The following is a 12,897-nucleotide window of genomic DNA, read 5'->3' as shown; positions in this document are numbered from 1 at the left end:
AGGAGTAAAAAGTGCAACATTTTAAGGAGGAAATAAAGAAAAAATAACATAAATGTTAGATTTTAAGTAAACATTGGCTGATTCTGCCTGTTAATTGGGGCATTTTCATAAAAAAATAAAAAATAAAAAAAGAATATACACTGTTTGTTTTCAGACAAAATGGAGCTCACATTTCTGCATCATCAACGGACGGTTTCATAACCGACTTCATGACCCGCCTCCATTTTTTTTATATCTCCAGCTTAACACGAGCCGCCACAGCTGTGAGTGGAAAGTTAACGCTTGCAAAATGTGTGCATTCTGGAAGAAAAAGGGGAAGAGGAACATGCTTCTCTCTCTCTCTCTCTCTCTCTCTGCCTCCTTTTTTAGGTCACTTAAGAGAGGAAGGGTGAGACCATGAGTGAGGGTGAGGGGTGGAGGCATAAAATAGCCGCGCAGTGACAGCGAGTGCCGGGAAAGTAAGATAACTATAAATACTACAGTAGTAGTATAGATCTGTGTATGATGAGTACGTATTGAGGCGTTCGTGGAACAATAATTGATTTGAAATGTGAGGTCAAGTTAGTTCTTGGTCTTGAAATGTCCCGTTCTTTCAGAACAATGATGATAGTGCTGTGAAGACGTTTTAACAAACCAATATCAGATGAACAAATATGAACCTTAAAACACATTTGAGTTCAAAATATACAGAATGGTAAGTACCATGAGGTCCAACAGAGGGCGCTGCTTGGGCTTACGTCTAAATTAACATTCCAGTGATGTCATATCATTTTTCATGGGAAAATGGAGGACAGATATAATCCTAACAAGAACTTCCTCCTGAAACACCAAAGAGAATCGTTCTGGAGCCAAGAGTCAGGAACTTATGGCTCTTTTCCACTCTTGTCCCTGGTCCTGTCCCTGGTCCTGTCCCTGGTCCTGTCCCTGGTCCCTGGTCGCCTCGACTCGCCACAGTACGGTTTAGGTTGGTTTTCCACTACTCGAAGTGGGTGGAGTCATCACTGCATGAAACTGCGGTGACTTTGTTTTACACACACACACACAAACGAGTGACTAGTGACTTGTAAAGCAGTTGTTTTCAGTGTAAGTGAATCATTAGAATCAGTTGATTAAAGCGATGTGTTCAGTATGTCCTCCATGACCGCAGCACAGACTCCGTCTGACACAGTTTCTCTGCCAAACGTTTGTAGGATTGTGAAGTCTTTTTCACTGACCTACAGTCATTTTGTCAGTAACGCACGTTCTGATCGTTCAAACGTCTTCCAAACCAAGATTCTCTAAAAGATTCTCACCTCTGACAAAATAAAAGCTGCAACGTTGCTCAAGACACAGGTTCCAAAAAACTAAATAACACGTGTGATGTGCGAAGGCCTTAAAAGGGACCGTGACTTGGACATATCAATGGACATTGTGCCGTAGTTAAAGACCTGAATTGACTGAGACAATAAACTTCTCAACAAAAATCAATTGGCTCATTTTCTCATAGACTTACTGTATATATACAAACTTCCACTGCAGGACGCCCCCACATGGCCATTCAAGAGAATACAGGATTCAGATGCTTTATCTTCGGCTCTAATCTACAGCCCAGGGGACCATGAGTGTTCGTATATACAGTCTATGCTTCTAACTTATTTATATATCTATTCTTTTTTGTCTCAAATTTTCAAAAGACACAAAAGTGCAGTTCAATACTGAAATATTCCAGTTAGCATATGTAGACTTGTCTTGGCAGGACCAGTCTCTTAACTTTTACTGATTACACATTATGAATATATATCAGATCGTTTTAGGTCAACAGGGGGCGCTGTTCCACAGATTCAGTGGCAGAAGCTGTGAGAAGCTTATAGGAAGAACAGGTCATAACCTCTTTTGCATTCGTTTACATCTGCTCTCCTTCCTTTCAACACTCGTTGAGGCTGATGAGCGGACGTCAGAGCACACTGAGCCGCAGGCGAGGCCAAAAACCCTGTCAATTAAAACTGTATTTCATTGTAAATCTGCGAGAAACAAATGATTCTTATTTACAGTCGACCAAATGACGACATGCACTGTGAAATGAAATGTTCCTGCTGCTGATTTGACAGATATCAAATATCGATATACATTTTCCTGAGCTCTGTGCAGCTTTTCAGCATCGTTTACGTCAGAGATCTTTGTAAAACTCCCTGTAATTTCCCTTTTCTAACCCGTATTCATTTAATAAAGGTGATATGACATGACAGTGTCTCTCAGGTGCTTTGCAGCATGTGACACTGCCCCCAAGTGGCAAGAATGATGATGACCCGATGCAGGTTTAAGTGAGTTCACCAGGTCAACGTGATATCAGCCTCTTCTGCTGTGGCTCGTCGCTGCCGTTGTTTTCCTGCTGAATGTCTGTGAGGAAGAAAAGGACATTGTTTAAAAGGTGTGTGGTGAGGACGAAACACTTCACAGAGAAAACCACACCCAAGATGAGACAACAAGGAGGCAGAAAAGGGGAAGGAAGACACACAAAGAGCAGAAACGTGAACTGATGCCTACTGTCTGTGTCCGAGTCTCGGTCGGTTTCTGTCTCCACAGACGCCCTCTTCCTCTTGCCGCTGCTTTCTTGGCCCGACGCGCTTATCTGGTCGTCACGCTCCTCGGAGCTGCTTCCTGTCTCGGCTGCTGGTGTTGATGACTGAAGGGGCGGAGGAAACTTAGATACCAGTACCACACACATTTATCCCATCACACCGCTGAACAGTCGTGCTAGAACTGCACAATGGAAAAGTGCCGTTTGTGTTTTCACTTCTAGTAATATAATAATATATAGTAATATAATAATAATAATATATACTGTATATATATATATATAACAGATTCATGTCCTCACCCTGCCGTTTGATGATGAGGATTCTTGCTTCTGCAGAGCAGAGTTCAGCGTCTCCAGCACAACTACTGCTCCAGAAACAAGAGCAAACCAAGTGTTATTCACCTGAGCACAGTAGAAACACAGATACCAGTGTACACGGACGCATGTTCCAACTCTTTACCTGGACGTAATGATATGGTGAGGACGGGCACCCTCTTTTCACTGCTTTGCTCCGTCTTTCCGTTCACCTCCTCCTGTTGCTCGTGATCGTCGATGACCTGTGGTGATGAGATTAAGCTTAATCCTGTTCCCATGCACAGTTAAGTTTCGGTGTGGTTGTAGCCTGACCACGCCATTTAAACGGACCGTTGTAAAGATGGTACACTGAAAAGAACTGATTTGCTTGTCACTAGTTTGTGTGTTCGTATAAAACAACGATCGCGGCAGTTAGCTGTGCGACAACTGAACTTTGGACAAGTGCCAATAGCCTTGGGGTGGGAACTGCAGAGCAGGAACAGAACCTCGCTCAGTTTGGGTCTGATTATATCAGTGGTTCTCAATTATTTTCTGTCATGCCCCCCCTAGAGGACAGACATCTTTTCTCCCCCGAATTGAAAATACTACTGAGAACCTGATAATATTTATTTATTTATCTGTATAAACAACTGTATGAGTTGTCCCGCCCTGCCTCCCATGCCCCCCCAGGGGGCCCCGCCCCACTATTTGAGAAGTACTGGATTATATGTACATTTTGCAGTTGCAGTATTTAAATTCCCAACTGTATCATCTAGATTTGTTTTTAGAAATTCGATCTTGTAAAGTTGTACTTGGACTAACATGTTTACTGTGTTCTCGATGGTGTGATGGCTAAAGGCAGGTGACATTATACAGGTGTAATTACAGTACTGCGATGCAATCAGAATCTCATACCATGCCATGCCTAAGGATACTGGAGTTTGGGAGATCAGTATCAATATTGGACACATGCACTTGGTTTGTAATTCACCTTGTGGTTCTGATCACCAGTGGGATGATTTTCCAGGTGTTTGACAGGTGGTGTCAAGGAGCATGACGGCAGGGAGACCTGTGAAGGTGATGATACGACCATGTGAACGGGAGGATTGGTTGATTTGTCGGGGCTCATCTGGACTCTGTCTCCACCTTGAAAGGCGATGGGTGAATCAGTTCTCGGGGCTTGGCTAGATTTAGACTTCCCACGATCTGATAGGTCCAGAGGACCCTCACATGTCTCTTGAAGCTCTTCCCCAGAGGAGACACTCTCAGGTTTGGGTGGCTGGCTTTCCTGTTTCTCCTGGGGCTTGATTTGACTCTCGTGGTGCTCTGGAAGATTCCTAAAGCGGAACACCACAGTGGGCTCCTTTGCTGTGGACTGAGGAGAGCTGCTTTTGGGCCAGGGAGACCCAAAAGCAGCCTGCCTTCTAGAGTTGGCATGTTGGCTCGTTGGGATAAGGTTGGGAAAGCGTGGAATATTTGGTTTTGACGGAGGTTGCATGACTTGGTTTGTGCCTGCTGTCGCCAAATTAACCCAGTCAGTGGATTCAGATAAGGCCCAGGGGAAACTAATGGGACTACCTCGAATTGGTTGAGGACGGCAGGGGACAGGAGTGTGGAGCACATGTCTACCAAGGTTGAGTCCACTGGTCGAGGAGGAAGAATTCCTTGCTTGAGGTGCGTTGGAAGATCGTTGGTCCAGTCCATTAATACCATGAGCTCTAGGTTAGAAAAAACAGAGGTCAGACAGGGAGGGGTCACACTTTCATACAGGTTATTAGCCCATAGTGTTAGAACAGACTTTCTCATTTTGCCATGACCCTGGGACACTGACTTGCTTTGAAACATTTGAACTCTTATTTGTCTGTTTAACTCCCATTATCCCATTTTTCTTTTAGGCCTGGAATGCAGTATACTGTATGGTTTTGGGCTGTCACAGACTAAAGATGACCAACATGAAACTATTTGGCTGTGGATCCTAAACATGGCCTTATATTTTACCATAAGAAAGATGCATCATGAAATGACTCATCAATGGTCCCATTGATTGTCCAAACACCACGGAGGTGAAACTGGTCCACATTCTCTTCCTAAACCACGGCTCTCCATTCCCTGGTCTGACCTCCACATTTTTTTCTGGTTTTTCTGGCTTTCTCTCTTCTGGGTCATCAGTAAACGTGTGGATTTACCAGCCGGAGTAAACGTGTGCACAACTTCCCAAAGCACACGTTGATCTACTTTGTTTCCAAAGCACAACGTGCAGCTAAATGATTTGTACAAACATAACCAATTTGACAAGTTCAGCCTGAAAAGATCAGGTTTGTGTGCAGTTTGAAACTGAAGGCTGGATCTCATCGCTCTCTTTGTAGCTTATACTTTACACCCACATGACAGCCCATCTGCTGTCTATGTCCACCTGGCTCACCTTCTCTCTCCAACACGGGGTGCACTGTGTTCTGTCCTCCAAGATGGTGACGAGAGAGATGACAGTGAAATCGGCTTATATGACTCCTGGGAGAACGGAGAAAAACAGAAGGTGGCTATTTACACATCATTTTAGTTACTGTTCAGATTAGGAACCATCGCTCTGTTTCCACAACTGCAGACAGGAGTTTAGTTTGTCTCGTGTAAAGTGGTTCAAAGCCTCCAGCTGAAGGCAACTCTCTGGATTGAGTATCTCTGAACTGATTTTGATTTTTATTGCTGGTTTTTAAGGTTTTAAATGTGTTTATGTGATCGGGTAAATCTCCAGACTCCAGCCAGAGTAACAAAATCTTCCAACCAGTTGCTCCTGGATGTTCCCAGATAAAGGTGATTGATTCTTCTGTGGCTGCATTGTCATGTTTCAGACCCGAGAATCCTTTAAGTCTCTACTCAACATACACCTCTTCTCCTTAGTGTTCAATTTAGGAAAAGCTGCCTTCTTAATTAAAGCATAAATGACAGGGTTATGTTTAAAACAAGATCTATTAACTGGGACGGGAGATGGTACAACAGCTCTAATAGAATAAGATAGACAGTCTTCCCGTTCCATCTCTTGCCCATCATAGGGTATTGATTTGTCATCTAACCAATATACCATAGAGCGTAACCCAATGGCCAGTAATATCAAATAAAATTAGGCAGCACCAGCCCCCCATTAGTTCTGTGTTTACAAAGGTGGACCTTCTTTATTCTATGAGGTTTGTAATTCCATACAAAGGGGAGAATGATTGAGTCCAATTTAATGAAAAAAGATTTGGCAAGGTAAATAGCTAGGTTCTGAAAAACAGAGTGCGTTTTTTTGTTGATAACTTACACAGTGGTTCCTGCTCATCCCTCTCAGCTGTCTGTGTTCGACCTCTGTCGGAAAAAAGAAACAAAAACGGTGACTCTGAGTAAGTCTGAGTGCAAAGTAGTCAATAAAACAAGAAGCAAAAAGTTGCTTTTCAGACTCACCCTCGGGTCTTTGCTCCCTCTCAGTCTTCACTCCAGTGTCACTGTCTGGTGGTTGGTTGTTGGACTTGCTGGATGCCACCATGATGAGGGCCTCAGGACCAGAGGTGGGTGAAAACTCAGGGGAGCTGTTTGATTTGACCTCTGTGAAGCTGTTTGAGGAGCGGTCACTGTGACTTCTGACACACACACACACACATTAGATCAAACTCCTCTAGACTCCTCAAGTCATTGTGAAACATCAGGAGATAATGAAACATCTTCAACTCACTCCAGTGCTGCTCTTAAAGACCGGATTTCTTTCTCCTCCCTGAGTCTCTTGTTCTCCTTCTTCAGGTTGGTAATCTCTGCCACTGCAAGCAAATACAAATGCAAAAGAATGGAACTCGGTGGGTGAGAACAGACATGAGACATGGTGATGGCAAGTCAGGAAGACATAAGCACAATACCCATCTGAGAGACGCGCTGCAGGGTCTGTATCTGCGACGCTTCAAACTCCTGCTGTCTTCTGTTGGCAAACTCCTCGGTTACTGTGCACCTGTCGCACAGTCCCGCCCTCAGTCTGCACCACAGAAACCGCCACAACATCACAATCTGTTTAATAACCAATCTGTTTAACCCCAGCAGGGGTTTTTGGGGGTGTTGACCTTGATCTCTGGTCACTCAAATAAACAGTTAAAGCTTTTGTAGGCAGAATCACTAGATACTAGTTGTTTGTTGAGTTTCATTCACAGGTTATTACAATATTCAACATTTTTCAGTGAAAACTAATTTTCCTGAGAATACTCTGTATTGTTATTGGTCTAATACATAGAAAATTAAGATTTTATATGACCCCTAAACCCAAAGGTTGGGGTTGTAAAGTCTAGCATCTCCAGTCTTCTCCTGGTAATTCCCCACTAGGATTTTTTGTGTTTCCTTGTTTTTTTCTTTTATCACTGTGTTGTACATGTGTGTCTACCAGCTGACTTCTTCACATAGCCTCTAGCTAATTACCATGGTTACCATCTTCACTGGTGTTTTCTTTAACTATAACAAAGAGTGCACCACAAACAGGCCTGAGAAGTGTTGTATGGAGCTTTCGCAGTTATCACATACAGTGGATTCAAACTGGAGACGTGCTCATAGGGTACTATGAGCAATATGTTGTTATTGTCTAAGAAAATACGTGTACACGCACTCATGCACACAAAGCAGATCATCTGCACCTGTTCTCCAGCGTCTTGATGTTTTCCGTGAGTAACCGTTGGTGTTCTTTCATCTGCTGGTTTCTGGTGAACAGTTCCTCCATTCGCTTTGTGTCACTGTTTGTCAGGAATGCACACAAAACAACACACAAAACAAGGATTAGCAGCCGACTCTCAGAGTCACACACGCTGTACTCGCTCAAAGACGGTCGAAGGAGGTGAGGGATTTTCCAAATCCAACAATGACGTTAGTGTGTAGACCAACAGTGGTGAATGCACCTGATCTCACTGCAGATGGAATGGTATCCAGGGAGTGAGTACATGTTAAAATCAGACATTTTCAGTGAGCCGATCATGCAAGACGAGGATCTGACCTCTCAATCTCCAATCATGTGAATGGTCAGTCGAATCAGACGGTCGTCGAATTACGACCTATGTCTACATTTTCAAAACCAGCGCCCAAAACGACCTATAGTTAGGTTTCAGTTGGTCGAGGATTCAACAACAAATACCAGGAAAAGAAGTGATTTTCCTTGATTCCACTTTCCTCTGAAGTGGTTGATATCATCTCACTCAAATTAACTTTAATTAATACCAGGAACCGAAAAACGGTCTTGCTCTTTTTTGCCAGTTGCTTTTTCCACTACTGCCATGAGAACACAAAACAAAGAGTTTGTGACTCAGGACCAAGACTGAGTCACTTGTTACAACAGGAGCTTCTTCACAAGCCAAACATGACATGAACATGAAGCGCAGGGCCAGCTGCAGGGCCAGCTGCAGGGCCAGGGGAAGGGCCAGCTGCAGGGCCAGGGGAAGGGCCAGCTGCAGGGCCAGGGGAAGGGCCAGCTGCAGGGCCAGGTGAAGGGCCAGCTGCAGGGCCAGGTGCAGGGCCAGGTGCAGGGCCAGCTGCAGGGCCAGGGGAAGGGCCAGCTGCAGGGCCAGGGGAAGGGCCAGCTGCAGGGCCAGGGGAAGGGCCAGCTGCAGGGCCAGGGGAAGGGCCAGCTGCAGGGCCAGGTGAAGGGCCAGCTGCAGGGCCAGGTGCAGGGCCAGGTGCAGGGCCAGCTGTAGGGCCAGCTGCAGGGCCAGGTAAAGGGCCAGGTGAAGGGCCAGCACGCCTGAGCAGCGCTTTGGCAGTGTTTGGTGAAAACTTGTTGTCAGTGATATCTAGACATGATCATGTGGGTGGTGCAACAGGAACTCACCAGCCTTTCTTGTTGGATAGCTCTTGGACTTTTATCTGCCAACCTAGAGGTCAAAAACAAGGTCAGTGACCTCTGCACATTCTCACTCTTTCTTCCATGTTTGGAATCACTCCCACTCACCCTCCACCTCTCGCTCGTGGGCCTCCCGCAGTTTCAGGAACAGGTCATTGAAGCACTCCATTGCTGCAGCTGTGACCTTTGAAGACAAGAGACGTGCGAGATTTTATTTTGTGTGTCACAAGTTGAGTGGATTGCTTAAGCCAATTTTCTCTCTTTACATGTTGTGAGCTTGACGGCACTTGACACAACACGCCCAGCTCTCCGGCAAAATAATCAGACGTTGCACTTTTGACGGAGCAAAAATCAGTTAGTAAGTACGCAGGCGTTATACCCCGAGGTCTGCTGTGCTTCTGAGGTTCCTGTCAGTGCACTTTCACAACCGTCCCTGTTTCTCAAGTGTGGGAGCAGAATTTTGTTGTCGTATTGAGGTTGATTAAAAACTAGCTAGACTGGTCCTTCCAGGTGTGGGACTCGAGCCTGCAGTTAGACGGAAAACTGTTTTTTTCTTATCTGTGTGTGTGTGTGTGTGTGGCATCAGAGTCAGGATTAAGTAACAATATCAGATCAGACTGATTTTTAAGTTTCAGTGCAGACCTGTGACTTTGTTGCCCTTTAAAACATCATGTTGAATGAACATGTGTCACTTTCTCTTATCACTCACACACACACACACACACACACACACACAGCTATTCTTCTGAGGACACTTTATTGTCTTCCATTGATTTGGACATAAACAAAGCTTTGTCCCCAACTGTAACCCTAACCCTAACCCAGTGTTGCTTAATGCCTAAGCCTCACTTTAACCTAACTACAATTTAAATCTTAGCCCTAAACTTAACCAGTTTCTCAGACATGAGGTTCTGCCTCATTAGGACCGGGTTTTGGTCTCTATGAGGACGGCTAGTCCTGACAAGGTCAGTGTTTATGTCTCATGAGGTACCAAGTACAAGTTCACACACACACACACACACCACTATTTAAACACTAATCAAATAAGTGCGTTGAATGTATATTGAGTGTTTTGATCAGAGTGAATTGGGCGCCCTTGCGACGTGTTGGGATATGTCGGGCAAATGGCTGTTCAGATCACCTGAGCAGAGCAAGAAAAGACCTGTCTGTCTTTATGTGCCTACTCTGCTATCTCAACATCATTATTCTCTCTCACACACACACACGCACAGGAATGTGCAAGTATTCTTGTTAGGACACTTGTTAGGACACAAATCCTTATTCCTCACCTTAACCACAGCCACTTAATCTCTAATCATAATTCATATGTCGCCCTCTAAATTTAACCAGCACCTCAGAAATGAGGTTCTGCCTCATTAAGACCAGGCTTCTCGTCCCCATGAGGACTACTGGTGCTGAGGAGGGAACGAAAACATGCACACACACACACACACAGGTTTGTACAGCTATTCTTTTTAGGACACTGCATTGACTTCCATTCATTGGGACAGTACAAACAAAGCATGATCCATAACCTTAACCATGACCAGTTAACCCTAACTTTAACTTAACCATATTTTACAGTGTTGTCCTAAACGTAACGAGTCCCCCAGAACTGAGGTTCTGCCTTATTAGGACCAGGTTTTGGGTCCTAACCCATGAGGACTACTGGCCCTGACAAGGTCAGTGTTTAAGGCAGAAAAGGTCACAAATACAAGCAAACACACACACATGGTTTTCCTGTCTGAACCAGAATTACAGAACCAGCCTTTAAAGCCGAACCTGTCGCCTCAAACACCTCCCAACCCGTGGGAGGTTTTTCATTTGACTGACATGTTTGATTTTAATATCACAACCAGTCCAGTTCACTTGAACTCCACCTTATGCACACACACACACACACAGTAAAATAACTTTTAACTCTCTCTCATCCCGTCATCGAACCCTGATCAAAGTAAACATGAAGCGTGGTTCTTCTGTGCGATGCATTTGTATTTTTAATGTCTTCACTTGCAAATGTGCTGGATGTGTTATTGCTGTAGGTCTGAATACAGTATATGACACCCTGCTGTGAAAAGGTGCCACACACACACATGCTAAAAGGACCCAGGATTATTAAGGTCTAATAATAAGGCCACCATTGTTTCCTGGATGCAAACTCACTCCCTGTCACTCATAGATACTCTGCCCACCTGTCAGACCCTCAGGCAATTACCTCACATCCTAATCAATCGCAACTCACCTCACGAGGCCGCCGGCTGACTGTTCCACGCGCTCACTGCCTCTGCCGCTCTGACCTCAGAGATGGACCAAGTGATACAGTGACAGAGGGAAGAAAATGCATGAAAATGAAGAGAGAGTGTGTGAGGGAGAGCAGAATGAGGTGTGGGAGAACGCCCCACACCCTCCCCTCTCTCTCTCTCTCTCTCTCATCTCTCCACCCCAGAAAACCAGTCGGAGCAGTTGTCCCCTTAAGCAACACAAACACCGAGGCCTGGGCAAGTTCTCCCTTGATATTCCTGTTCTGCTGAAATCCCACATAACCAGCCAAACCAGTCCCATAAAGCCCTGCGGGGATAAAAGGGCCTGCACTGAAAATAAACGTCTCATGCAGAGATCTGCTGCAGCACAAAGTCAATTCAGTGTTAGAATTTCAAAGTTCTGATTACGTGATATTCAAAGATAAAACTATTTGTGTGATTTGCATAACACTTGACGAAGGAATACAGATTATGGGAAACTGTAGGTGAAGTGTGATTAAAACTCTAAAAGTCTAATTTGCAGTTAGTGCGTAGTAAGTATGTACTCCATCACTGTGTGGTGTACGTATGCAGTACATGTACTGCATACGTACACAGGTGTGTGAGCCTGTAAGTCAGAGCAGGGTGTGGCAGAATGTGACTGTGATACTGGCATTTAAATTCAATGGTAAACAACAGACAATAGCAGCGGCACACTGCAAACACACACACACACACACACACACACACACACAGCGATGAGCGTGTGATATGAGAAGGACCATTTCCTGATTCCTGAACCAAATTCCTCCCGACTGGTCTGATCTGGCTGAGGAAGCAGCAGCGACTTCATCATCTTTATCGCCGCCCTGGCCACTCCCTCCTGCCACTCACCAGTGACGACGCATGACTATATACTTTTTTCGCATGAGGTCATTTTGGCGACACTTTCAGGGTACGCAGGAGGGATTTACTGCCACTAGATGCCCCACTAACACCAGCAGGTGCTGTCAGCCACACCTTTGCCCCCTTGTGTTTCCAACAGTGTTGTTTAAATAGTGTCTGGGTGTTGCGAAGTCCACAGGAAAGTGGCTCTTAAACACACAACCAGAAGCACAACGTGACTCTGTGTGAAGAAAACAAAAGGAATCATGTTAGCTGAAGCACATTGTTAGACGTTGATCTGCCGAGTGTCGTCTTCTGGGTTTTCTGCTCGTGTATCTGAGACGATTCAGCGGGAAAATATGTCTTTGTCAATTTAGAGTCTCTGGAAATCAAAGAACATCCAACGCGCTGCATCTTTGTAAAATCAGTCGATGAAAGATGGATTAATTCATTGATCTGAGGCAAAACCTCATATATTTGTTAAGTTTACAATACAAAACTGTAACAATATGGTAATAGTATAGTGGGGGAGTAGTATTATGGTAATACCATCTAATCTCTATAGTAATTACCATGAATAGCTTGTAATAACAATGGAAAACATATAGTAATCCTAAACACAGCGTTTCCAAAGATTTCGATGTGAGACTATTGTGAGACCTAAATCCCAATATTTATTGTGACAAGTGCACATGTCTGTTTGGTAAAAATGAATTACAACTTTTAGTCATGGTATTTAAAATGATATACACATAAATGTTAACGAATAGGTTTGGGAACGTTTTGCAAATCTGACCACCAAAAAATCTCCTTTGACCCATGTGTGGGCCCCAACCCAGTGTTTGGGAAACACCGCCTTAGTACACAGCTAATACCTGGTTATCACTATAGAAAAAAAATAACAAGATGATGTTACTACAGTATTACATCCAATTACAAAATGACTGTACTGTTATTACTGTTCTGTGATACTCACAGAATATCGTACCTGTATTAACCTGTGATACCTCCACCTGCCACCAGTGGGGGCTCCAGCTCACTCTTTTGCTTTAATCAGTCAAGCTCCTAAACTCTGGAGATGAGGAGGA

The 12,897-nt window shown here is 44.4% G+C and overlaps 1 protein-coding gene across 2 annotated transcripts in view; it reads right to left on the bottom strand.

Annotated features, from left to right (window-relative positions):
* The window catches only part of rbbp8l (retinoblastoma binding protein 8-like), an 11,340-nt gene extending 278 nt beyond the window's left edge, over positions 1-11,062 (bottom strand). The window contains exons 1-14 of one of the 2 annotated variants that reach the window (XM_058643993.1): positions 10,927-11,062; positions 8,793-8,868; positions 8,673-8,715; positions 7,492-7,587; positions 6,733-6,845; positions 6,555-6,636; positions 6,287-6,459; positions 6,147-6,190; positions 5,274-5,359; positions 3,843-4,569; positions 3,018-3,114; positions 2,858-2,922; positions 2,524-2,662; positions 1-2,376 (exon numbers count right to left, since the gene is read on the bottom strand). The exon at positions 1-2,376 is cut by the window's left edge and continues 278 nt beyond it. In XM_058643993.1, coding sequence (XP_058499976.1) covers positions 2,315-2,376; positions 2,524-2,662; positions 2,858-2,922; positions 3,018-3,114; positions 3,843-4,569; positions 5,274-5,359; positions 6,147-6,190; positions 6,287-6,459; positions 6,555-6,636; positions 6,733-6,845; positions 7,492-7,587; positions 8,673-8,715; positions 8,793-8,853 — 1,788 coding nt within the window. In that variant the 5' untranslated portion in view covers positions 8,854-8,868; positions 10,927-11,062 and the 3' untranslated portion in view covers positions 1-2,314. Of the gene's footprint in view, positions 2,377-2,523; positions 2,663-2,857; positions 2,923-3,017; positions 3,115-3,842; positions 4,570-5,273; positions 5,360-6,146; positions 6,191-6,286; positions 6,463-6,554; positions 6,637-6,732; positions 6,846-7,491; positions 7,588-8,672; positions 8,716-8,792; positions 8,869-10,926 lie in introns of both variants that reach the window. The other variant, XM_058643992.1, reaches the window with a different exon arrangement.
* Between the last annotated feature and the right edge of the window lie 1,835 nt (positions 11,063-12,897).

This window comes from Solea solea, chromosome 11, assembly GCF_958295425.1.
Source record: "Solea solea chromosome 11, fSolSol10.1, whole genome shotgun sequence".
NCBI classification, from domain to species: Eukaryota; Metazoa; Chordata; class Actinopteri; order Pleuronectiformes; family Soleidae; genus Solea; species Solea solea.
Note: the sequence above shows the minus strand (reverse complement) of the source record. Positions and strands in the feature narration are given on the sequence as shown.